Source organism: Protomyctophum parallelum, assembly GCF_964188405.1.
Source record: "Protomyctophum parallelum genome assembly, chromosome: 7".
Classification (NCBI taxonomy): domain Eukaryota; kingdom Metazoa; phylum Chordata; class Actinopteri; order Myctophiformes; family Myctophidae; genus Protomyctophum; species Protomyctophum parallelum.
Genome location: NC_139705.1, coordinates 11915436 through 11942147, shown reverse-complemented (window position 1 = coordinate 11942147; position 26712 = coordinate 11915436). Strand labels below are relative to the sequence as shown.

Below are 26712 nucleotides of genomic sequence, written 5' to 3'. Positions count from 1 at the left end.
AATGTTATTATATTAACACATTGGTAGTATATTTTAAATGTATTTATTTAATACTTGATATACACTTATAATACACTATAAAAATACACTATAAATATAATATAAGTATGCTTTTCACTCATCGGAAAAAGTATACTTGGGATACTGGAAGTATATTTTCAATTTAACACTATTTTTTGTCACAAAAGGGTTAAAAAGTATAGAAAAAATATATTTAAGATATGTTTAAGTAGATCTGATAGTGTATTCGAGATAACAAAGTATATTTTAAGCACATTAGTTCATAATGTCATTATATTAACACATTGGTAGTATATTTTAAATGCATTTATTTAATACTTGATATACACTCGATATATTCGAAAATACACTATAAATATAATATAAGTATGCTTTTCAAAAGTATACTTGGGATACTGGAAGTATATTTTCAATTTAACACAATTTTTTTGGTCACAAAAGGGTTAAAAAGTATAGAAAAAATATATTTAAGATATGTTTTAGCACATCTTAAGTGCAACTTAAGTATAAAAAGTACAACTTAAGTAGTTTCAAAATAGCACAATTTAAATTCAAATAGTTTCAAGTACAAATAAGTACATTTAGTATACTTTAAAAAAGTATACTAAATATATTTATTTTTCGCCTGGGAATGGCAACCTGTTAATTAATACTATGGATTATTATTATGTGCAAAGGTACATTTTTACCCCTAAAGTGATGCCTGCATGTAACCTGTTAATTCATTCTATGGTTTATTATTAATAATAATAATAATAATAATAGTAATTATTATTATTGCTATATACACGTGGTACCTTTTTACCCCTAATGGATGCCGGGAATCAGCTGCGCTTTCATGTGACAAAAGCCCTGAGCCTTACCGACAGAACTCGGGAGAAAAGAAATACCTCAGGACGTTTGTTATGGCGCTAGCTGGTGTTGTGATGCTACTTTAGTTTGCAAACTCTGTCTGTCTTAAAAATTGCACTACACTTACAATCTGAATCAGTGTTTGAGCTTCTGACAACAATGTCATGGTTTGATAACTGAGCCAATTATATAAAGACGGATTTTACCGCGACGACGACATGCGCCTTTTCTTCATCATCATCATCGTCGTCGTCACAGCAGCATTTTTTTCAATGGCAATAATAAAGTTACAAAGATTGAATCACATAGCGCTAAACAGCACGTGTGTGCAGTAAATATATAGCAGAAGAATGGATTACAAGAGCAATCTCATCAACACAATGATAGGCTCCACCACACAACTGAACTGCGCATGCAGTGATTTGACTGACCCGTCATCATCCGCGCGATGACGGGTAAACGTTATACTTTTATTACTGTTAAGTCTGTAAGTGATTCCATTCTCTTGCATATTGCACCTTAGTGGGGCTTTTTTCTATAGTCTCTGTTTGCAGTCTGTACATACTGGAGGTTGGATTCGCTCACTGCACTGTCTGTGCAGGACGGACTGTAAACATTAAACACGTGTCCCCCTCCTGTATCGGAGCGTGTATCGGTGGCATCAAATCCGATCTCCGATACATTAATTAAGCTGGATCGGAGGCCGATACCGATATAATATCGGATCGGTTGCATCTCTAGTTGAGTATGATCATCAGAAAACAATAGAATGGCCCGGACGGCTGGCGTAGCTGTCTGGGCACCTAGGCTGCTAATGCCGCCTGGCGGCGTGTCTGGGGTTTGACTCCTGATCCCAGGGACCGTCACTGCGTGTCATTCCCATCAGACTACTGTAATCTACCAATAAAGGCAGAAAGAATCTCCAAAATATCTTTACCTATCTGCACACTCGTGCTCTAGTCGAATGGTAGATTTATTGATAAAATTTTGAGCCTCGGTTGTTCATCAATTCAACCTGGCCTGACCTGAGGAAAAAGTTTAAATAAATGAGAATTTTATTATTTCCTTTGTGATCCTCATGCTGTACAAATTGACATGGGAAGTTGGGCATAGATGTTATTTCAGCCGCATATCGGAGGGGGTGTAGTTTTCCTCAACCATCCCCAAGACGGCTCAACTCAAACTTTATTTATAAAGCACATTTTACACAAAGAAACGAGACAGACCAAGATGAAGAAACACAGATAAAGACGAGACAAAACCTTGAGGCATTACAAAAAGCATTTCAAGCAGATATAAAAAGGGCTAAAAACAGCATTGCAGAGTTATACAATTTACACACTCAAACAGTGTCAAAGGCCACGGTGTGGATTGGCATAGTGACTAAATTGGATGAAAATTGTATAAAAAAAAAGTCAAAACAAAACTCCTTCCTTGCTGCTAAATGTGAAAGCAGAATGACATTTGAAACTTAACTACCAGGTTGCTGTACCGGTTGCCACCAGCAGGTGGAGACATTGACCACAGTTTTAATCTTCCCATCTCCAGGCTGGTCCCCACCTCCAGATACTTTCCTCTGAGGCTGCACTGCTGCAGAGTCCTCACCCTTCTTTCCAGCAGCACCAACACATTTGTACCCGTTCTGCCTTTCCTGCTAGAGGTGAGAGACCCCATGGCATTGAGCGCCACCGTTCACTCCATCACTCATGTAGATCGCTCAGGATAAATGGAATTAATACAGAGGTTAGATTAATAGTCAAGTGGCCCCCACTGATCTAATCCCACAGCCTTCCCCCAGCCAGCCACCAGTGTGGTTCCTGGATGAAGTAAAACAGGTGTAGGTGTGTAGAAGGCATTCTAGTCGTTGTCTATTTCTGTAGTGTCTCTTTTTTGGTGGCCGCAGATGGAAACAAAGAACAGTAGGTATGACGAAATGTTCCGTCGACTGTTGGCAGTGGAAAACAAGCCGGTCTCGGTGGCTAAAAGATGCATGGGCTCGAGAGGAAACTTGTGTGTGTGTGTGTGTGTGTGTAAGAGAAACACCTTTTGTTATCAGACAAATCAAGGGTCCCCAACTGCCAACATTGTCTTTGTTTTGGGTGCTTTGTGGTTGTTCAAAGTGTGTGTGTGTGTGTGTGTGTGTTTTGTGTCGGCATGGAATCCTGCTGTGGTTTGGACGGTGTGCAGGCGACAACCACTGGGAGTGGTCAGCGCCTGAGTGTGTATGTGTCTTCCTGTGCACACGCATACGTGTGTGTGTGTGTGTGTGTGCGCGCGAGTGCGTGTGCGGCAGTTTGACCGTAGCGATAAAGGCAGCGTTGTGGTTTACACACTGTTGCTAACGCGCTGCGCAGACCACATCCTCTCTGTGCCTATGGCAGACACCCCACTCCCCAAAAGACCCCCCTAGCAGCAGCAAGCCGTGTTTATTTGTGACGCACACCATTTCCTGTGTTTTTTTTCTTCTTTTTTCCTCCTTTACTGTTCCCCTCGTTAAAGGCAAGGCTGAGGTACACTCACTGCTACCGTTTTAATTAGAGCAGCAGAAGCAAGCAAGCCCCTTCCTCGTGTTTGTGTGTGTGTGTGTGTGCGTGTATCTGAACACGAGCGCGTGCGTTCGTGTTCTCGCATCTCCAAGGGGGGTGCATGATTTGGAACTTCCTGTGTGTGTGTGTGTGTGTGTGTGTGTGTGTGTGTGCGTGCGTGCGCGAGCGCATCAGGGTTGGCCCATGTTCTCCCACTTCCCCTCTGGCTCCCCCGCAGACCGCCACCACATCCTATGTTTGTAGAGACGGCACCGGCCAGAAGCGCTGCTCTGTTCTGTTCTTCTCCCCGCACGCTGAGCGCATTAACAACCTCACACACATACGCGCGCACACGTAGGGAGACAGAAATAGATATACACAAATGAAATGTAGAAAAGTATAAACCCAAACTGTACACAGTGGGCACAAATGAAACCAAAAAGCTAACAGACAAATGGCACATGGTGGGTGGGTGATGACACGGACTAATTGAAATGTGCATTTGTATATGGAAGATGGTAATGTGTTTTCTCACTTAACTTTAGTATTGGAGTTTTTTCGGTGTCCTGTTAAAAACAAATGAGCAATAGCAGTTGGAGAATAATAATAGAAATACAGTGGTGTGTATAATTTGTCATCAAGTTTTGGGGTTCGTGTCATGTTTGAGACATACTATTAGCCTATATATGTATGGAAAATAGGTTAGTTACATGTAGATTGTCTTATTTCAGCATTCTGATGAATTCACCCCATATCGTTACGTTAATATTCGGAATGAGCTGCATACACTAAATCAAGTGATTTCATGTGTTCCGTTACATACCTACACAACACCAACACAATAAAACTTTGCATGTGTAAAATAGTTTCTTTTCATTTTTCCTTAACACATTCCCTATCGTTGATGGAGATCCCCGGGAAGTCTAATCACCGCCGATGACGGCGATATCCGTCATGTGGTCTTTTCAGTGGTTTATGATAGATGGCGCTCTTCTAGGTTGCCAAGCAATGGATACAGCTGAAAATGAAGGTTTCGCCTGCTGTCCGCCTCCACGGTATCGCATTAGAAAAAATGCATTTATCTTGGATTCTTTCTTCTTCTTTCTTCTTCCCAGATTGAGTTTTTGGTCAAAACAAGCTTTATTCAAGGGCCCATAAGATAACTATTGAACCGATTATTGCGGTTACAAAAGTATATATATTTTTAAATCCGGTTCACGTCTCTGCTCCCGGCAGGCCTTCAAAATAAGGGCTTCACTGAAAAACACTGGCAGTTTGGGAAGAATTAATGAATTAATACCTGGCAGTGAATGTGTTGAAGAACAGACATAAGTACTATCACCCTCATAGTAGTTTAATCTACACTGCAGACTGCACTACCCTCCTTGTTCTCTTCTTTGCGGATGAAACTGAAAATACACAGTCAAAATATATATTTTCAAAACACTTCAATCTCAGTTAAGCGTCAATGATTAACACATTTATTTCTTTACAGATCTTCCAACAAGTGGACTTCAACAAGAAGCCTGGTCGCATGAGCAAGAAACCCATCAATTTTGCAGTCATTCTGAAGCTGAGCAATATTAACCTGATGGAGAAATCCTACAAGGTCGGTACTTTTAAGTCAAGCCTTTTAACAGATTTTCTTCCTACGCAGTACGCAGATATATAGGACAGATTATTTTCCTTTGCCGTATACGAAATGTGTTCAGAATTACGTTTCCCCAACAAATTTGCGGTGCACCGTGCAAGCTGCCGTCGGCGCCAGTGCCGATGATCGCTCTTGCGTTGAGAAGGAGCAGAAAGGTAATCAGATCAGGGGTTCAGGTCCTGGTTAATGTATTTTCACACTGCTCCCTGACACCGTGTGTTAGGCTGCGTGTGTGCATAAGGGGATTGAGGGCACCACTGAAAGCCCCTTGTCACTGGGCCTAAATCGCCACGCTCTGTGCGGGTGCCAAGAGGATTGCGACACGGCCCTCTGGGATTATCCCCTCGCTCTCCGCTCGCCAGAGCCGTTTTCACTTCTGTCACCTGGCAGCACGGCGACCGCCGCAGTCCCTGTTCTGTATGTCCTCTCCAAATGAGGCTAAATCAACACCTGATCTGTACAATCAGGAGATAAACATATAGTCATCTTTTTCAATGATGGACTGCACAAGACTTTGTGTAGGACCATTGGAAGTGGGCAATTGTAGAGTGGGTAGAATTAATAGGCCGTTTAAACTAGTACGTTATAAATTATTTCCCTCAATATTATGATATCCGAGTGACGCTGCAAATATTTTTTGACAGATGTAACTCTTTCTGACAGTTGGATTGGCCTGACTAGGGGCCAGTGAGGTTCATTCCTTGTGCGTGGCAAACAGAATAATCCCCGTGCTGAGTACGGAACCCTGTGGGACCCCTCTGGCTTCAAGCCGTAGGTGTCAGCCACCAGGTGACAGCTAGAGGCTAAGCTGTTTTTACAGTGAATCTAAAGCCGATGGTCGTCTCTGTCACACATTATGCTGAGCTGTCAAGTTTCTCAAATAAAAATGTGAGGCATTTTGGTCTCTTTAATCTTGCGCAAAGTTAAGTTTTGCAATTTGCACCAAGGGTAGTTTCATGAATAAGTGACACCTCTTTGTAGCCGTTTTGAATGTCAATGAGATCTTCAATACACTGAAGTTTTGCACACCCAGCTGTACAGTTTAAAACAATGTTGAACTTTGGTAGAACCTTGGATTGTTTAGCTACCTGGGAATGAAATGAGGCCACGTATTGTTGGTTATCTTAACCCGTTATCATTATGTCTGCTCAGGTAGTGAGGGACTGTAAGTACCAGTCCTGGTACTTACAGTAAGTTTGAGAAAGTGTATTCATGTTGTATTACTCTGGACTAATTTGTTTTCGTTGCGGCCATATTATGTGCTAAAAGTGTGATTTTCAGACCTGTTGGGCCATACAATAAGCTTGAATGGAATCTACTTATTGTCACATTACAACAATATTATCACAATATCAGTATTGAAGTATTTGATAAAAAACTATTCTGTGATATTTTGCCCATATGTTGTCAAACCGATTTTGAACCTGGAATATTGCATTTAGGGTAAATGGCTGAGTTCTCGCCCCAGCCCAGTCTGTGTGTTCGTTGTGTTTGTTGAACTATGGTTTTGGTGATGTGTTTCAGGACGGTTTGATAGACCAGCTGTACGATGTCTTCCTAGAATACTTCCACACGCAGTCCTGCTCCATTGGTTTTCCAGAGTTGGCCCTACCCACCATCATCCAGGTAAAACGCTTTGTGAAATATCATTCTCCATCCATTGGGGAAATTCAATGCTTTACTACAAAATTAGTCAACATGCACATGAAGCGATCATCTTGTTTTGTTTTTATATGGAGAGGATTAGTTATAAATGTATGTTCTTCCACACCAAATTAACGGGATCATAAAGGTCTGAGTTGTTGCTTTAATCTGTGGCAAGTCACTAAAAACAATAGGCCTCGTGGATCCTAGATGAAGGCAAATAAATGTTTTGCGTGTGTCACCTGGCACAAATCATAATTGACTTCCATAATAAACCATGTCCTATCGATTATACAGCTCATTGCCTTCGTAGCGTAGGTCCTTGGAAGCTTAACCTCAATAACCATTGGGGATTTCTTGATGTCGGGAAGGAGATTGTGCCTGAGCGTAGATTATTTATGCTGGAAGCAAAGGTAAACACTTGACCATTTGCCAGACCAAAAATGATAAGGGAAAAATATGGAGTGTGGTTATTAAGAGCTTTTGTTTTAATCATCTCTGTGACCACAGCAGCCACATCCTGTTGGATACAGTCTATAGTCTGTATCTGGGCCAACCATTAGTCCCGTATTAGAGTTCCAGCCCTGATCCACTGTGGCCATTGAAGGTTTAATGAGCGCTGTGCTGACCATTTCCGTTGCCTTGCATTCGATGGCTGCGTCCAAGCTCAAACCTTTGTGAGGTTCAATTCTCAATGACTAACGCACACGTCCATTCACACCCAGTGCATTCAAATTCTATATTTTTTAAATAATTTTTTTGCAACCCATTTTTTCACCCAGTGTCAATTATCTAATCCTGGGCGCTACACTTCCTCTGTGAACCTGAGGGGCCAGGGGACTGACCTCATGCTTCCTCCTGCTGCTTCTTTTCACCTGCCAGGGGGGGAGTTTCCCCGGCCGGACGTAGCGCGTGGAAGGAAGACGTTATTCCGACCAGTTCCTTTCCCCTCCATCAAGCGCCCTGGCTGGCCAGGGGGAAGTTAGTTAGTTTAGAGACCAGGATCCCTGCATGTTTTTTGTGTTGATAATGGAGCTCCACCATTAGAGAGCATGATTTTAACAGACTAATAACGTGGAGACAGGTTATATCCAGCTTCACCGTTGCCTCCTACTACAACCTGTGGGAACGAGAAGGGATTTTTAACCAACTGCCAAATAAAGCTGTTTTTATATTATGGTTTTGGGTTCGGCGAGTGTCAGATGAGGTTTCGCCAATGTAAATAACATCTGTAGGGAGTAACTGAGGCTGAATGTGCCGCCCTCTAGCCCTCCCTAAATATAATCGCTGGATTGGCTGATCATTTACATCTTTTCCTCTCCCTTACTCTCTCTCTCTGTATATCTCTCTCTTCCTTCGCTCCCATCCCTCCTCTCCCCCTCTTCCCCTGGCCCGTACAGCTGAAAGCATTCCTGAAGGAATGCAAAGTGGCCAATTACTGCAAGGCGGTGCGCCAGCTGCTGGAAAAGGTGAAGGAGAACAGCAGCCACATCACAAACCGGAGACAGAGGGCCGCCTTCGGAGTGGCCGACGCCACCGCGGTGGTGAGTGGGTGTGTGTGTGTGTGTGTGTGTGAGAGAGAGAGAGAGAGAGAGAGAGAGATTCAGTTTACCTGTGTTTGTGTGAGCGTACATATATTGGCAAATGTGTATTGTAAGTAGTACGTCAGTGTGTGCATGCTAACAAGTTGTGTGTAATGTGTGCGTGTGTTTGAGAAATGGAGAAACTGAACAGAGGAAGGAAAGCGATGTGCCAGGATTGCATGTCTTGCTGTTCCTGCACCCTCATTTCACCTCCTACACAAATGTACCTGTTCTGTCCCCCAAACCTTCTAGATGGAACCACATGAACCCTAGCATACACTATACTGGGCATGTCATAATGAACGCTAAGCGGAAATAGCCGGACAAGCCCTCAACACGTAGCAACTTACACAACGTGCTGCTAGTCTCTTCTCATCTAAGAGAATTGTGTAGCGTTAAAAAAACAAGGAAGGGACCAAATAATGACTCCTGGGGGACGCCAGTCGACGTTTCTACAGTAGGGTTTAAGTGGTTATCCATAAGTGGGGGCTATCTGTGACCTGCTGGAACGAAAACTATTACATGTGACAAATGACAAGAAAGTGTGACCTTTGACAATACTGTGATTTTCTTCGTCTTACTATAAATTTCACACATATTTCACAGGGTCTTTCCCTGTCTACCCACATGGGAGGAATAATATGAACTCAATGTTTCTAGGTTTTTCATAGAAGAGCTCCGACACCTGAGCACTCGAACACCCTTGTGCTGGTCCGTTTATATTCACACATGCAGCCGGGTGCTCTCCTTTCAGTCTGTTTCATGACAATCTTGACCAGACAGTTTGGCTTTAAATGAACAATACAACATATTTGGTGCAAAAATAAATCAATTATATTTAGTGCTAAAAGAATAAAAAAATAAATGTATTCTCACTCAGTGCCAGCTGACTGACCCCTGAAAAACATTTAAAATTAAAATCTAGTTCATTATTGAGGCTTATGCAATTATTTGCCATTTCATGCTAAACCTGTGATGTTGTGTGATCTCTTCCATATCATTTTATTGAAATATTTGCACCTCGAGATGTTGAAGCATTTTTGTGATTTTAATACCTGGATATCGTTCCGCACTGTGGGAAATCTGTCTGAGGATTGGAGCTTTTGCCAGTTCTTGCGACAGTTTGTGTTCATGATTTGTCACACTGGAGACTAGTCCCTCAGCCATAGTCTGTTCCCAACTATCGCTGGAGAATGTGGAAACAAAAATAAATATATCACACTCACCGAACTAACGACCAATCAAACCGTCCGAACAGTGCAGGAGTGTCCGAAAAAAGAAAAAAACCCCACCTCAAAACACAGTCACCGTCCTAGGGCGTACATCCGGTGGAACTGCTCAGGTTGGTATTCCTAAATGCAACTTAAGTAAACTATGCTAACGGTTCAACTTAACCTTAGCCCTAGTAAAGCTTTTCCAAAAGCTAACCCTATTCCTAAACTTAACCCCAGTAAAACTATGCTTAACCCTAAATTTATTGCTAACCTTATTCTCAGTAAAACAGAAGAATACAAGAACCGCCCACTGATCAGTTGGCATGAAGTCGGCGGGAATAAAACGAGGGCGAATGTGTTTTAAGGCGAGCATTCCGGATACCTTATACCCTACCCTGTCCAAACAAAGTTTGGATATTGGATGGGGGAGGCTTTAGTTCCGACATACTATTGGTCCAACTGTCATTAAACCGACACCCTACCCAAAACCCTATCCGCAAGCACGGACGGCAAGCAGCATGTCGGACCAACGCATGTTTGGAGCGACGGGTGTTTTCCGCATGTCGGACCTTTGGTGTGTCGGATCTGCGTGTGCACCCCCTTAATATTTGCTTTCATAAAAGCAAAGATTTTTGCAATTTGTGATTCCTTCAACTGGTTAGGTTATATTAGATTTAGGTTATATTGGGTTTAGAATGATCAAATCATAATTTTATATATTGTGCTAATTGTTTAGGAAACATATCACTAGTATGGTGAAGCACCTTTCATGCTGTTTCACAAATTTCAAATTGGGACTTTGCCCAACAAGTCCTGATTTGTTTTGGCTTTAATCCATGTGTGTTTAGCCACAACAATTTTTCTGCATGTTGCACAATGGCCATGTTGCGAGTGTACAGAATACACACTTAAGTCTTGTAGCTACCAACACAACATAATTGCTGCTTTCATTCATAGAACACCTCAGCTACTAGTACAACTTCACTTCTTCTTGCTAATTCCAACCACCTTCACTTTAGAGAAGAATTACACAATCAGGACTAAGGAGAAAGGGACTTACTTTACCTGGTTTAACTAGTAGTAAATGATGCCTGATTTATACTTGTAAACAGCCAATCTACAAGATTACAACTTGTGAAAATGCAACACGTTGTGAGCACTTAGATCTATTTTCACTGGCGTGCAACTTCATACAGTATTGTCGAGTCCAATTATGGATGTACGAGTTTATACTCAGAATTGGAGTAAAATATATTTGGTCAAATTGATTGATCAACTGAGGTCACCCAACCCCATAAAGGGTGTCGGGTGACATCCTAACAGCCAAGTGACTTGATCCTTCCTGCCGTGGAAGGAGTCTCATTTATGACACCACAGGAGGAACGTTGGTAAAAGCCTAAATAATAATATCTATATGTTTTGTGTTCATAATGAAATAATAAACCTATAAAAAGCACGTTGAGTTCGTAAAGAGAAGCGTTTATTGAAGCATTTAGTTTAGCCTATGCGTATTAATCTTTAGTAAAAGTCTGCCTGTTACTGAGCCCGTCGGAGCTCTGTCTGAATCCACAGAAGTATACATCAGGTTTGATGAGAGATTGTCCACCAGTTAATCAATTGCAGAAGGTATTGTTTTCTCTGACGCATATAAAAATGTATACATGCGTATATATACTTATACGGCCTAATACACCTGTGCAGCCCGACCGAGTAACACATACACGTAGACATTTGCTCACATACACCTATGTGCACCTTTGCAGGTGTTCCTTCGGAGATTGCCCAACCACTACCATGTGACCCTTCTTCCTAACCCCAAATGTAGCGCCTTCCATAAATACAGTATAATTTCAGATGATGCATGATGAGATTATTATTACACTATAGATGTACTGTATGTTGAAGCTATGTATATAATGGTCAACAATCTTAACATTCTGATGAGGCTCTGTTAAACCACATTTGAATCTCACTTGATGATCTCACTCGGATATTCTATTCTTCAAAACAGGCAAATAACTACTTTTTGTATGTCTTGATTATCAAAGGTTGTACACATTGGAGGTAATCACAACATTAAATAACAATATGAATTAGGGCATTAACCAAACGTGATTTTTGATAGTCGACTCGATATCGGTTTATAGTCGATTATTCTGCGGTAATATTTTTTTCCATCCAATCAAGCATTAAAACACCGTGTTCTGAAACGACCAGCGAGTGAAGGATTAACTGCAAAACGGGGGCCGGTGAATGCAGGCCGAGTGGAATAGTAAGAGTAAGAGTGGTGACACACTTTGATCTCGCCGCAAACCAGGTGCCTATGGGCTATAGTTCCAAACATTGGAACTATCCCATTGAGATAGAATGAGCACTTCCGCATTCCATTGTTACAATGGGAGTCAACGCTAGTGTCGCCACTCTTACTCTGAATGCAGGCTGGCTGTGTGGCTGCCGCTCTAATAGGCCTATCTCACAGCCCTTCCCCACCCCCTTTCCACGCCCCTAGTGGTGTTGACGTGATCTCACTCCATAGACATGTTAAAGACCTACATTCAGAAGCCATAAACAACGCTTTTTCTGACGGTAAACGTTATTCTATTTGGTTTAGCCGTCTTAACATCTTGTTTTCTTCATAATAATATTGATCTTTTACATTTTAACATTTGGAAACGGCCTCAAATGGTGCAGAGAAAGCAGGTAGGGATGTAGCTCTGGTCCATGAGTAAGGCTATATATACCCCCTTCCGCACCGCAGTACCACCAACAATACATTCTGTGGGACAGGGGAGAAACAAGATAAGCATAACTTTGATTCTCCTCAGTTCCATGCTTTGCACAGTTTTCCTGGTTTTTCAGAGATACATGTGATGCTTCACCAATCACTATGCCAGGATTGAAAATGGAAGATACTTTTCTCAGTTTAAGAGGGATCCTGTGGTTATTGGAAGCTCTTATATACGTTTGAACCGGAAGCGTCTGCCTTAATGAGTGGCCATTAGGGGGGAGAGAGAGAGTGACTGTGTGTGTCTACTGTACATTTGCCCTTGTGTGCAAGAAGAGAGTGACGTGAGGACGGTGTGTGCGTTTCAATTCTGCTCCATTTTCCAAAACGACCTGTTCTACAAAATGCATATAAACTCAAAATCTCATGTGGCTTTTTCCTCCGTTCATACCGAGATCCTCTCCATGTGTGCACTCCTGATAAATATTTAACAGCTTTTGTGGCTGAAATTAAAAGATAAGCCTTCTCGTGTAATTTGACGAGAATGTGCTTGTGTGTGTTGTGCAGTGCGCACACATGCCAGTTTTGCTCACGCGCGTGTGTGCGCACGCACGCGTGTGTGTTGACAAAGCACAACAGACAGACAGCCAGGCACCACAGCAGCGCCAGCCCCTGTCGCCACGGCTCCCAGCCCAGCGGAGGCTGTCGCCATGGTATCCGTTCCCCCAGTGAGCGCCGTGGCAACGGGGAGAGAGGTGTCACCACGGGGCGAGGCAGAGGGGACGAGCCCTGCTGTTGCTGCCGTGGAAAAGGCCACGACTCCCCTCCGGCCAGCAACACCCCGCTGACATGTCATCCAAACTGAGAGAGCTAGAGCCTAATTAATGATGCCCTGCCTCTCTGCAGGCTTCGTTCTCTTGTCTGTTTTCTCCTTCCCTCTCACTCTCAAATGACCCCGCTCTATCTCTTTATCGCTCTCTATTCCCTACAGTATGTCCCCCCCCCCCCCCCGCCATGTTTCTGTCTCTGTTCCATACAGTATATGTCTTTGCTCCAGTCTATTTTTCTGTATCTCTGTTCACTATGTCTTTACCCCCCCCCTCCCCCCATTTATCTCAGTCTCTCCCTCCCCAATGTCTCTCTGTCTAGTCTCTCCTTCCATTTGTATGTTATCGCTTGTCTTCCTGGCTCCTCCTCACTTATTTATCTAGACTTTTTGGTCTGGGTTTTGACAATTAGGCTTAATTCAAAAGTTGCAACCGACACTTAAGGCTTATTTCTACTTCGTTGACTGAAGAAAGTGCAGCCGGGGCCTGGGAGATTAGCAGCCAGTCGTCACTTTTTTTAAAATCAAGTGACACTTGTCGAAAGGGACGTGCATTGAAATATAAATTGGCCTTTAGCCTTTCCGTCTCCTCTGCTCTCCTCTTGTGCTCAGCGCCGCCCGACCTAATAGCTGCACGGCAAATTGCGGTAAATGCGTTAGTCTAACGGGCGAAGGAGGCCGCAGTCTGTGCTCTCTATTGGATTTGTCGGTCAGATAATGCGATTGGGCTTAATCAATATCGTCCACAAAGACCTTTAGGGGAAGGCTGGAGAGGATCCGCTAGTCTCCGCTTTCAGACACCCTCACTCTATCTTTTTCCTCCCTCGTCCAACTGTCTCATCCCTGTCTGTCTCTCCCACCCCTCGCTTTCTCTGCCTCCTGGTCAATTGATGTTATGTGTTGGAAAGACACAACTGGTCATCTAAGAATCAATTGGAAGCTCTGCTAAATGCCCTCTTAGTGGAATCTTGTATGATTCCACATTTCTCTATAGAGTGCGCAAGTCTACTGCCTATAGCAAGAGACGGCCCTCGGCAGGTGACCCAGCATGGTGAAGACCTGTGCTCCTAGTAGCACCCTTTTCTACTTTCATTCACCATGATTACGTTTTACTTTTCAGAATTTTTGAGTGGTGCAACCACTCCTACAATCAGGAATGTCCATATGTATCATGTATCGTGTATGTATCCGTCATGAGCACGAGTGGTGTGCGCATGCCTGAAATTGGAAAGAGAGAAGTATGTGACATGGCTGCCACCTGCTGGACGCAAATCCAACTACTGACTGTCTAGGTTAATTGATATCCATAATAAATCTGACAGAGCAGAGAGAGAGAAAGAGAGAGAGAGAGAGAGAGAGAGAGAGAGGAGGGGGGGGGGGGGGGGAGGGGAGTTGCACCACTCTGTTCACACAGGTGTGATTTTTACATTAACCACTGGAACCCTCGCATCCCTATTCTGGGGGGAACCTTAGCCGAAAATAGCAGATATAAGAGGTTGTAACGTGTAGGTCTGCTATTTTCGGCAAAGAGTACTGAGCCAACAGTCAAGTTTACATGGGTTTACAGGGTTTAAGTTGTCAAATGTCTAATAACACACATTTAGCATGAATGGAATATGTAGTGTGGGTCCCTGCTAGCCTGCTTCATCTCTCACTCTCTCAGCTAAGCGGTCCTCTGCCTGAAAAACATTGAAGACCCCTGGATTAGTCTGAATAAACACTCAATCCCTGTTTTATATTTCGTCATACAACGATATCACGCAAAACTAAGTGTTGCAGGCTGCCCTACAAGGTGGTGATGGTGGCTGCTGTGTGTGTGCTCTGTTGCCAGGCGGCTTGGGAGAAGCAGGTCCAGGAGGAGGGGACTCCTCTCACCAGGTACTACGCCCAGTGGAAGAAGTTGAGGGAGAAGGAGATCCAGCTGGAGATCTCCGGCAAAGAGAGGGTAACTATCTCACCTATAGTGTTGTTCCCGTTCCCAACCTTTTCTGGATCACAGCCCACCCATATTTTATACCTTGACTATTCAAAAATAGCAGTTATACAAGCTTGTAAATTCTATATCTTATAGATCGCCAAAGTCTGACGTCAATATCGGTAGAGGGCGCCAAGTCCACGCGTTCATGTACTTTTTTATTTGCATTGTAATCCCCATAGGGGGATTTTAGATCGCCTCCTATAAGAACTGTGTTTGAAAAATAAACAAATCATCCCGGCCGTTTCACTCATTATGTATACCCTATACAGTATGAAGAATCAACTGGCCGAGAGAAAACGCTAATGTTACTTGTGCAGAATTAGTTATATTTTCGCTAGAAACGGACTGTATCAAATATGACTGACTTACTGACTTTCATAAACGATACAGACACCTCCCCGACAATATCGCCAGGACAGTTTGTTTATTTTTGGACCTTATAGAGCGTCGCAGTCCCTCCCCCTTTCAGAAAAACGAGTGGCCCAGGAAATGAAAACCCAATGCATTCTCCCATAGGCATTTCTTATTTAATTTATTTAAAGACCTTTTAAGCGCCGTACGAAGCCAACTCTTGTCGTGACAAATCATGACAACACACTCAATTTCTCGGGCCAAACAAATAATTACAAAGAAGAAAAACAACAAAAAAAGTATTTTTTGTGTGTTGTCATGATTTTCGTACGGCGCTTAAAATGTCTTTAAATAAATTAAATAAGAAATGCCTATGGGAGAATGCATTGGGTTTTCATTTCCTGGGCCACTCGTTTTTCTGAAAGGGGGAGGGACTGCGACGCTCTATAGGAGACGATTTTAAGATGACCCCATGTTATTCTCCATAGAGAAAAAAAAACCCCTCCATGAACCAGGGGATGAGCGAGTGATGTCACGACTTCGGCGCTCTATAGTTTCAGACGGATGTTTACTTAGGATCCTTGATGACTATTTCTATGTATTTGATCTATTACCATGTGGTGTTCTTGCTTAAGGAGTTTGCACACAGAGTGCGTTTTTCGGGACAAGTGTCGGATCACGGAAAGAAATTATCGACCTCATGACACTGCCACCGAATATTGCATTTGTATAAAAAGTTTTGGGAACTGGGGTCAATTTTTGGGAACTGGGGTCAAAGACAGCTGTTTTCGCGGCTGTCTTTCACATAGCTAGACATGGTCTTTGACCCTTTGAGCAGTGCTGAGCCCTTCGAGACCAACATGATCTCCACTAATCATCTCGTTGAAGAGAAAGTACTTTATGAAAAGCCCGAGTGGGTGAGGCAGCAGCATGCAACACACACACACACACACACACACACACACACACACACACACACACACACACACACACACACAGAGAGAGAGGGAGAATGAACTTCTCTTCTCCAATTTATTTATTTTATTACATTTCATAATTATCAGAGGGAATGTCCTCGTTGAGAAGAATCTTTGCTTTATTGGCCTAGATTTGCTTTATTAGCCTAGATTTATTTAAGAGTTGTTGGCCATTTGTCTGTTACTAATACTGTATATATTCCTTCATTGAGGTAAATAATAGGTATTTTTATCTCTGATCTCCTCACTTTCTCATTCCCATTCTCGTCACCGTTTGAACACAAACACACACACACACATACACACACACGCATCTCTCTGTCAACTTCTGAGTTGCATAGAGAAGAGAGCTATTGCCAGATTTCTTTGTCCTTCGATCGTCGGAGCATACATTTAATTGGTCGTTTAATAGATTGATTGCACCTGCTATAGCTATATGTCTCATCTCATCAATGCAAACTGCAAATCGTTGTTTCATCGGCTACTGTATACATTTTGGTTGGAATACCATGCAGGCAAGTTAGTTATAGGATGGACATTATAGCGATAATAGAGCACCGAAGTCCTGACGTAACTCGCTCATCCCGACGATTCCCCTGGTTCGCGGAAGTAATTTCTCTATGGAGAATAACATGGGGTGATCTTAATATCGTCTACTATAAGCGTTGTGGTCCAAAAATGAACAAGCTGTCTCGACGTTATTGTTAGGGAGGTGTCTCTGTATCGTTTGCAACAGTCAGTCACTCATATGATACAGTCTGCTTCTAGCGAAAATCGAACTAATTCAGCAGCAGTAACATTAGCGTTTTCTCTCAGTCAGTTGATTCTTCATATCCATATGAGTGAAGCGGCCGGGGTGACATGTTTATTTTTCAAACACAGTTGTTCTATGAGGCGATCTAAAATCGCCTCAATGGGGATTTCAATGCAAATAAACAAATACATGAACCTGGGGACTGACGCCCTCTACTGAAAGTGACGTCAGACTTCGGTGCTCTATAGGTATTCTTGGGACTGTCAGTCCGTGTGTGTGTCTGTGATCAGCCTGCTGACAGCATTGCCCCCCTCCCTTGCATCTGTCTTCCTCTCATGTTTGAAAAGGATCAGATCAGCTGAGGGTTCAGAATGGATCATTGAACACTCATAGATCAGAGGTTCATCCTCACTGCTGCTGCTCCACTCAAACATTGCTACTAATTTAAATAATTCGCATCGCACTCGGTGTGCAAGGTTGTTTTGCGTGTGTTTTTTCCCCCCAGATCTGCAAACTCTGTGTGCAAACACCTTTACTGTATGTTGGCTCTGGAAGAGTGTCTGCTAAATGCCTAAATTGTAGATCTGCTATTTTTGAAAAATATTTCTTTGAGATGAGGGGGGTTTCAGCGGCCAAATGGATATAATTTTGACGGTCCTTTGACGGTTTCAGCAACTCTGATATAGCAACACAGGTTTTTCTGAAAACTGTCAGCATTATTATTTTAATGGTCAATCAATTGATCGTGTACACAGGCTTGGCTTAAAGGAGGACTTCACCACTTTTCAACCTATCTTCATATAATTGGTCCTCACTAATGTTCATGATAAAATACCACCATTTATTTTCCTGCTCAGTCTGTCTCATAGGAGGACTGTGGGCAGTTCAGAAACTTGTCCACCAGTGACATTTATTGATTTGGAATCCAAGCTAACATTTGCTCATGAACATATGTTCATGAACATCTGCTCATGAACATTTGTGACTAGATTTGACTGAGGGACTGCCATTGGATGTTTAAAATAAAAATAAAAATTCATGTCATATGAAAGCATGGAATCAGCAGTCCTTTAACATAACTCGCATGCTGTAATTTTAAGTTCATATTTACATTTGCTGTCCATTTTGTGGTGGAACATTTTAGCTGCTAATTAGATTTTGTTTTTTCCGCCATCATTGTCTTGGCTGACTTCCGTCCTGACTCCTTTCTTTCTTTGTCCTCTGTGCAGATGGAGGACTTGGAGCTCCCTGAGATCAGGCGCAGGAAGGAGAAGGACAAGAAGGAGGAGGACAAGAAGGAATTCAAGGATCTGTTTGACTCTGATGATGATTCGGATGATGAAGGAGGTCTTAAATTCAAAGGTAGGCTCATTTCTCTCGTGCACTTTCACCCTGTTGTCTGTCTCTTTCTGACTCACTCTTTGACACACTGTCTATTGCAGTGGTTCCCAATGTGGGGTCCAGGGAAATGGTAATTTGGAACCAAATGGACCCTTATGGGTCTGTAACTCAGAGAGTGTACAAACTAACGGGTCCATTTGGAGTTAAATTAACTTTGATTATACAATATAAATTAGGGTCTCAGAGATATAAATGCCATTAAATGGGGGTCCGTAGACTAATGTACATGTCAAACTGGGGGTCCTTGAAATTAAACCGGTTGAGAATCTCTGCTAGAGCTGTAAAAATCTTCTCTTATGGGGTCGCTGGCATATCTTTTCAAATAGGCGGCCGCGGGCTAATTGGTGTCAATTTGGGAGTCCTTGACGTGAAAAAGTTTGGGAACCACTGGACTATTGCTCTCTCACACTCTGTACCTCCCACAAACTCACCCTAACAGTATTTGTTGTTGGAAATACAAAAAACAAACAGGATAATTATAATAAGTGTGTTCTACCCCTTTTGGCCACTAGGGGGCTGTGTTTTGTTGCGGCATGCCCAGCCACCATAGACACCTCTGTAAAAGCCAAGTTCAACAAATATATAGAGTATATATACATATGCTCTCTGATGGGGTAACAGTTTTTTTTGTGGTACCTGTACTTTGCAGATTAATGTGTGTGTGTGTGATGGTATTACTTGAAAACCGATCACAGGGCAAACCGGTTGCCTAAAAGTCTACCATGGCCAGCATGCGGATTAGAGAAACAAAACAAAAAGATGGAACAGAATCGCCCTCTGCCAGTCGGACGAGGTGATCCTCTCTCTCAGCCCCCTCCCTCGCTCTGTCCCACTGCCGAGAGGAGGATCTAAATGCTGTCTTTCTATTCGAGGTGCTTGTGGAACGTTTCTATAGTCCTTCTATCTTTCATACCTCCGCCGAGAGGAGCCATTGGCTCGGTGTCTCTTTAACCCCTGGGTGTCCCGTCCTCCCAGGGTCGTGTGCAGGTCACGGGCAGCCGCGCAGCCCCACTTTTTATAGCTTCACGCCCGGACACGCTCGGAGCAGGGCGGGGGAGAAAAAAAAAAGCCCTTTCGCAAGGTCAGAGAGAGGAAGGGAGTGAAGGGAGCGAGGGAACGAGTAGGCGGCACGGGGATTTTGGTTGCATCTGGACCTCATTGTAGGGAGAGTCCCAGCAAACGGATGGGCAGCTGCCGGCGAGCCGTTGGCCTCCACTCCCTCCCTTTCGTCCGTCCTTCCCTGCCCCCCCAACCCCCCCCCCCCCCCCCCCCCCCCCCCCCTCCCTCCCGCGCTGACAGGAAGTGCAGGCTTGGATCCCAGTGGGGGTTCCTAATTCAAACCAGCCCAGTGGAGCTGCCAGAGGTGGCCACTCCCACTCCTCTGTGTGTGTCTCTCTGTCCCCCCCCCCCCCCCCCCTCTCTCTCTCTCTCTCTCTCTCTCTCTCCCTATCTCGCCCTCACTCTGTCTCTCATGCTCCTGCTCTCCAGTTTTTGAAGGCCTCAGACTGGCTTCCCCCGCATGTCCTCCAAAAACTCTCGCAAACACATAATATGAGCAGGCTCTCTCTCTCTGTCACACGCACGCACGCACGCACGCACGCACGCACGAACGCACGCACACCATATCTTCCTGCCTTTAACAGCCAAAACCTTTGGGCAGGTCACCAAACTCTCTGTGGTGTGTCTCTCTCTCTCAATGTCTCGCTCTGAAAGCGCAAGGCTGTGAGAAGAGGGGGCCGGTGATTGAGATGGATGTGTGTGGCGCAAGCGTGGGGCGATAAGTCGTCCAGGTCATGTGGGGACATCCTGTGCCGTGTTTGTCCGGTTCTCTCCGTCACGCAACCGAGTTCTAAAAGAGGGAGAGAGGCAGACCGAGAAAATTATGTTGTTTCTAAGCTTTGAATTAAAAGGGGAAGTGAAATGAGTAGAAAAGTTTAAGTCTATATATGTTGCGTGTGTTTGCGTGCGTGTGTGCGTGTGTGCGTGTGAAGGTGCATGTGAGCCCATTGGAGTGTCACAGACAGAGGAAGTATCTATACTTTGCTCCTCTCCCCTGTGCGCCCTTAGCGTCTCATCACAGCGCTACTTCAAAGCACATGGACCTCTTCTCATCCCTTTGGCTAGTCAAACGCACACACACACACACACACACACACACACACACACACACACACACACACACACACACACACACACACACGCACGCACGCACGCACGGTGTCGTATACCACACAATGTTCAGACAAACTTCACTCCCAAGTTCTCTCAGGCGACTGCATGAGTGCTCACACGCAAACCCAAGTACACCCTCACCCATCATCATTGTAGCAGCCTGCCTGCTGTGGAACCTGCCTGCTATCTCCCTTCGCTATATTTAGGCCGTGAGCATAAGATGTTTGAAATTGCCAGTAGTAAACTGTCATGGGTGTTTGTGCTGTAATCGACTCTCAGTTCCATCTCCAGGGGAAATGAGACACTTCCAGCAGCCCTCTGAAGTCTGGCCCACATATAGGTGTCTCTAAAGTCCTCAAGACTGCAGTGACAAACATGGAGCAAAACTTGGGGAAGAGCTGTGTTCGCTGGCGTCTGTGTTGACACGAATTCATGTGCACGTTGAAGGATAATATGGGACCGTCTGCTCTCTCTCTCTCTCTCTCTCTCTCTCTAGGTAAAAAGCAGAGTCGGGGGTCAGATGATGATGATGATGATGATGACCTTGCGGACCTGTCCGACATGAGCGACGAGTCCGACGACGTAAAGTTAGGTGTGTATAATCCTCACACACACACACACACACACACACAAACACAATGGGCTATATGCACACAGAGTAACTCTTCCTACTTCTGGGTTGCTTCCCTACTTCCTTACCGATGACACTAATTAAGGCTCTGCTCCATTTAGTGTGCAGTGCTTCTCAAACTTTTTCAATTTCAAGGACCCCCATAACTCTGAGAGTGTACAAATGGAACCGAATTGAACCTTACGGGCCCATTTGGTTGCATTTGTACACTCTCAGAGTTACATACCCATTTGGAACCCACCCAAGGACACTTTGAGACCGACTAGGGGTAGCAGAGTGTTTCCAGTGAGCCAAAATGCACAATAGCAGCACCATAGAGTATTAAAAGGATAAAGACTGATCTGGCGCGAAGCTCCGCCCCCTCCGCTATTCATGTCAGTGGAAGTTGCTCAGTGGCGTTTTGAAGCACCCGGGAGGACCGTCTATTTCCACCTTTTTGGGCACATTTCCGCATTGGACCACCACATTTTGGTGGTCCAATGCGGAAGTGCAACCGAGCGCTCAATGTTAAAGCCCAGCTGCACGGGTTTCCTCGCCATGAATCCACGGGTCCGCCTGCAGTCCTTCCTCTTACCACTAGGGCCCCGTGCTTCAACATTGGAAAGCCTCACTGGCCCCTTGAGCAGCACCCTGACTCTGTTTGACCAGGATGGAACAGAACCTTCATTAGTATCAGCGGTGGTAACACCTGTGAAGGAAGTAAGGAAGGCCCTTTCCAAAATGGCATGTGTGCAATAGCACAGTGGTTCCTAAACCTTTTCATGTCAAGGCCCCCAAAATGGACACTAATTAGCCCGCGGACCCCCATTCGAAGAGATAATGCCAGAGACCCCCAATTTATATTGTAAAATCAATGTCAATTTAACTCTTAGTGTACAAATGGACCCTGATGGGTCCATTTGGTTCCATTTCTACACTCTCAGAGTTGCAGACCCATAAGGGTTCATTTGGTTTCAAACTATCATTTAGCTGGGGACCCCCTGGAACTCCCTCAAGGACCCCTGGGGGTCCATCCCTGGACCCCACTTTATGAACCACTGCAATAGAGCCCGTTCCCTTGCGATTGGATGCAAATATAACCCTGTCGTACTCCAGATGGCAGCGACGGTGAGGAGGAGGAAGGTGGCGATGAAGACGAGAAGGAAGAGAAGCCCTCCAAGGCTCCTAAGCAGCTGTCCACCTCCACGCTCAAAGATCTGGCAGCGGGAGGAGAGGATCTGGTGGAGGACCTGGAGCTGTCTGAGGACGAAGATGATTGAGTCACGCATGGCGTGCACACACACAGCGGTAACGTTTCGTTAGTCTCTGGACCCCGCTTCATCCCACCCCGCGCTGAAACTTTACTTCAGTATGCTAGGAATCTCTTACAGGTTTTCTTTTGGCTTTTTTAGTTGGGATTTTATTATGCTTGACAGTATGCTTTGTACAGTATTGTGTTTGTACGAACGAACGTGTTTGTGTAATTTTCTACCACTGGCCGTGCAAATGTACAAATAAATATCTGGAATCTCTGAATCCTCACGACATGCGTCTGCATTTTGTTGAACGCTCGTTAATGGAAGAAAGTTTGTGTGTGCATGAGCCAGCCTGTATGCGTGCAGTAGGTAAGGAGGTAATGCATATTTATTTATATTACTCAAAATCAACAAAGTAACTAGTAACTAAAGTTTTCAAATAATTAAGTAAAATTTAGTAATTGAGTAAAAGTGCAATATTTATCTCTGAAATGTAGTGGCCTGGAAGTCAAATTACTGGAAATTTGAAATACCCAAGTAAAAATGCCTTAAAATTAGATTACAAAAGTACAGTACTTAAGTAAATGTAGTTAGTTAACTTTACACCACTGTATTTATGCCCTTCAGACATGTGCACACCTGTGGGCACCCTCAGGCCTTTGTGAGGTTGGACCGTTGAGAGACAAGCAGATAGTCATGCTGCTCTCTGTGCTGGGCCAGGCTGAGCCGAGCTGGGCCCACGCCGGCCGGGAGGGAGGGAGGGGGGATGGGGGGGAGGCATGGAGGCGGGTGTTGAGCCCCGAGGCAAGTAGTGCCGTGCCAGGCTGGCAGGGTGGTGTCTGATGCGGTGCCAAGCCTCTCTGCCCAGGTGGTAGAGCAGCAACACAGGCTGGTCTGTTTCTGTGCCAAACTTTACGACCACCCCCCCCCCCCACCACCACCACCAGCAACCACCCAGCCCACTGTCTTCTCTTTCTTCTGCCTTTTCATTCACTCTTTTAATTTGCATGCTCAGGCATTGCTTTACTGGCTCCCATATTATCCACTTTCCATTTTCCCGTAATTCTTCAGAGTTGTTTTTTGACAGCCCTCACTACTAAAGTTGACACCGGCCTCCTTCAGAGAATGAATGCATGAATACCAAGTACATACTGTTGTACAATGTAGGGCCCAACGGTTATTTTCACACATACACAAACACCAACAGACACTTCTCACAGAAAGGAAGATTTGTTTGTGAAGACATTTTTTAAACTTGGATCTCATCTCTTGTGATTCTTGTTGTTTGGTGCGAGTACTGCGCTGTCCCTACTACCTACATAAAATGGCCACTGGCATAGGGTATAAGGCCCTGCCTACAGTCTGTGTGTGTGTGTTCTAAGAACACACACACAGGAGACATATCACCCTTGCAGCTTCAGTGGAAAGTATTTTCTTTTGAAGGGGAAAGGTAGGTGCGACTGGGGGCCTGTGCTTGTTTGGTCCGCGGTCTGGATGTATGCGAGTGTGTGTGTGTGTGTGTGGGAGGAGGGTCAGGTTTATCCCCACAGGCGAGGGGGGCCATGGCCCGCGGCTGAACCTCTCACTTTGGCAGCTGGTGTTGACCTGAACCAATGGCCCCGGGGGTTCTCTCCCCACACACACAAACGCACAAACCACATCATTGGGAGCCAATACTCTCCTTATGCACACTTTTGTGTAAGTGGAAAGAAAAGAACACCCTAAAACAGTGTCCTGCATTGCAACTCACACATTGGCAACACATAGGCATGTCTGTTTCTTTTAGGATTTATTTCACCGAGTGGTGAATAGAAAAATAGGATGAAGACAAAACTTGAAGGGAAATCTAGAGACCATTTTTAATTCATTGCTTACATTGTTTAAAAAACAAAACAAAATCCATAACAAATTCAAAACATTTGCATTAAGAGCTTTGTGCCTTTCCTTTCCCTGCAACCAAGAGAAAACAAAGAAGTATCTTTGGGATCCATCTCAAGGACTAATTATAATACATATCATAATCTGCTTTATCTACTACATCAAAAGTCCTATAAATATTTTTTTTCTCATATTTATATGCTGAAGTAGCATTCAAGATTGGGGCATCTTTTAGTATTACACTTAAAAAAATGGCAGAACAAAAAAAGGAACAAAGTACCACCAAAGTTCAGCAAGTCACATTTGTCAGCAAAGAAAACTGTATTCGTGCAGCTACATTTAAATGGGAAAACCAAAGAAAAAAAGTACCACGTACGTAACCTTCAGGATATTTAAATCCTTAGTATGATTCTGTACAATTTTGCACGTTTAAAAACCAAAACATAATCTCCCGCAGTAGTCGGCACGATCTCAGAACGATGTCAGTGCTACATGCCTTAGACATCGTGCATTCCTCACTGGGGCTCAATGATTTCCATGCCTTTTGTGTGTGTGTGGGGGGGGTGTGGGTTCGGTAAATAATGACCATATCCAGGGCTTTAACTACAGCATGGAACCTGCGTCACCTTTAAAAAGACCCCACCCCTCTCTTAGTCAAATTTTAAACAAGGCACCAGCCTAGCTTTGCCCAGGTTTATTCTCCAAGAAAGACCTTTTATGCAAAAAGAAATGACAGAAATACGCGACACAGTTCCAATTCCACACATCCGGTCATCTTTGGTTTTTGGGACAGTGGAATGCATAGTTTGCAGTGAAGAGAAAGAGTTGACTAGTCCCGCTCAGCATATAGCTTTTTAGCCTAGTGTATACTTCGTTGTACGACCGCATAACTGGGAAGATCTGTTTTTCAGATTTCCAGCGAGCGATTTGATCATACGACTTGGTATAAATACGATCATACGACTTAGTATAAATGAGTCTTCAATCTCTTGCCTTTACGACAGCTTCAAGGAACTGTTTGGCCTCAGGAGGGTGGTAGTAGGCGAGAGGAGGAGAGAAGGGGCGCAGCGTCTGTCTTTTTTTAATTCTTGGGATCTGCTGAGCTTGTTGTGAGAGCAGAGAAAGTGAGAGAGAGAAGCGCTTCCTTCAGCCCAGGAAGGAAGGAAGCATTTCCGCTAGCGTCTGTCTGTCTGAATTGCAAGAATGTCGTATTTGTGGCACGGGCTTCGCTCCTTTTTTTTCTTCTTTTTTTTGGCAGGCTCTCTGTGGCCAGCTGTCTGCTTTTTCTCTCTCTCTCTCTCTCTCTCTCTCTCTCTTCCTCTGTCGCTTCACGTGTCTGTCTCCCTCCAACCCAGTTTCTTTGGATTCTGCTAGGCTACAGCCTCTGTGTGGAGCAAGCCCTGAAGCTGATTGGTTTGCCCAATAGGGTCCTTTACTGCCCGGTCTTCTTTCCTTTCATTCTAGTCCAGTACTCCTCACAATGTTTCAGGCTCAACTTAAAGGTCCCAAAGTGGAGAAGAGGAGACGGTCAAGCCAAAGTCTGTAAAAATGGCTCCAAAGTCACATAATATCCCGCGTGTTTTAGGTAACCGACCCCAGCCCCCGCTCCCTTTCCTTTGGCCTTCTAGTTCGGTTGAGGCAGGGCCGCGGCCGCCCGCCGCAGCCCAGGCCCTGCTCCTACGAGGGGCTTTTGGCCTCGTACCCGCCCCCAACCGACGCAGAGGACCCAGTGCCATTCTCCTGCTTGGGGGAGGAGCGTCCAGGGGTGGGGCCACTGTAAGGGGAGGAGCTGCTGCTGGCGGAGGCGGGTCGGTGGGGGTGAGAGAAGGAGAGGGGCAAGTGAGTGTCGGATGGTGTGGCGTGGGGTTCCCGGTCCCTCTCAGCATGGCGCAGGGCAGCAGATGGTGGCAGGGGGAGAGCCAGCGGGAGGCTGGTCATGTAGAAGATCCTGCCAACGCGCCGTGCCACCTGAAGAGACAAGAGGGAGGAGGAGGAGGAAGACACCGCCACATGGCTGTCAGTGAGAGCCAATCATGAGCGAGCACTGTACTTATGATCACAGGCTGTATTAAAGACAGAGAGAGACAGAGAATAGAGGCAGTAGCGCTACAGTCTATGGGCAGGCTGTCTGCTAATGCTACGCTATTAGCTTCATTTAGACAAACCTACCGAGAGATATACCCACGCATACTGTACTACAATACAAACACACATACACTCGCAAACGGACGTTAACATTCGTCTACCTCATTACATCATACAACACACACGCACACACATGCACACACACTGGC

At 44.5% G+C, this 26712-nt stretch overlaps 2 protein-coding genes across 2 annotated transcripts in view; one reads left to right on the top strand and one right to left on the bottom strand.

Annotated features, from left to right (window-relative positions):
* The window catches only part of noc2l (NOC2-like nucleolar associated transcriptional repressor), a 32659-nt gene extending 9831 nt beyond the window's left edge, over positions 1 to 22828 (top strand). Inside the window, exons 11-18 of the mRNA XM_083768558.1 lie at positions 2422 to 2533; positions 4894 to 5007; positions 6574 to 6675; positions 8094 to 8237; positions 14873 to 14986; positions 18331 to 18463; positions 21171 to 21266; positions 22401 to 22828. Coding sequence (XP_083624684.1) covers positions 2422 to 2533; positions 4894 to 5007; positions 6574 to 6675; positions 8094 to 8237; positions 14873 to 14986; positions 18331 to 18463; positions 21171 to 21266; positions 22401 to 22564 — 979 coding nt within the window. The 3' untranslated portion in view covers positions 22565 to 22828. The remainder of the gene's footprint in view (positions 1 to 2421; positions 2534 to 4893; positions 5008 to 6573; positions 6676 to 8093; positions 8238 to 14872; positions 14987 to 18330; positions 18464 to 21170; positions 21267 to 22400) is intronic.
* Positions 22829 to 25321: 2493 nt separating this feature from the next.
* Positions 25322 to 26712, bottom strand: part of samd11 (sterile alpha motif domain containing 11) — a 110135-nt gene continuing 108744 nt past the window's right edge. Inside the window, 1 exon segment of the mRNA XM_083770283.1 lies at positions 25322 to 26386. Coding sequence (XP_083626409.1) covers positions 26096 to 26386 — 291 coding nt within the window. The 3' untranslated portion in view covers positions 25322 to 26095.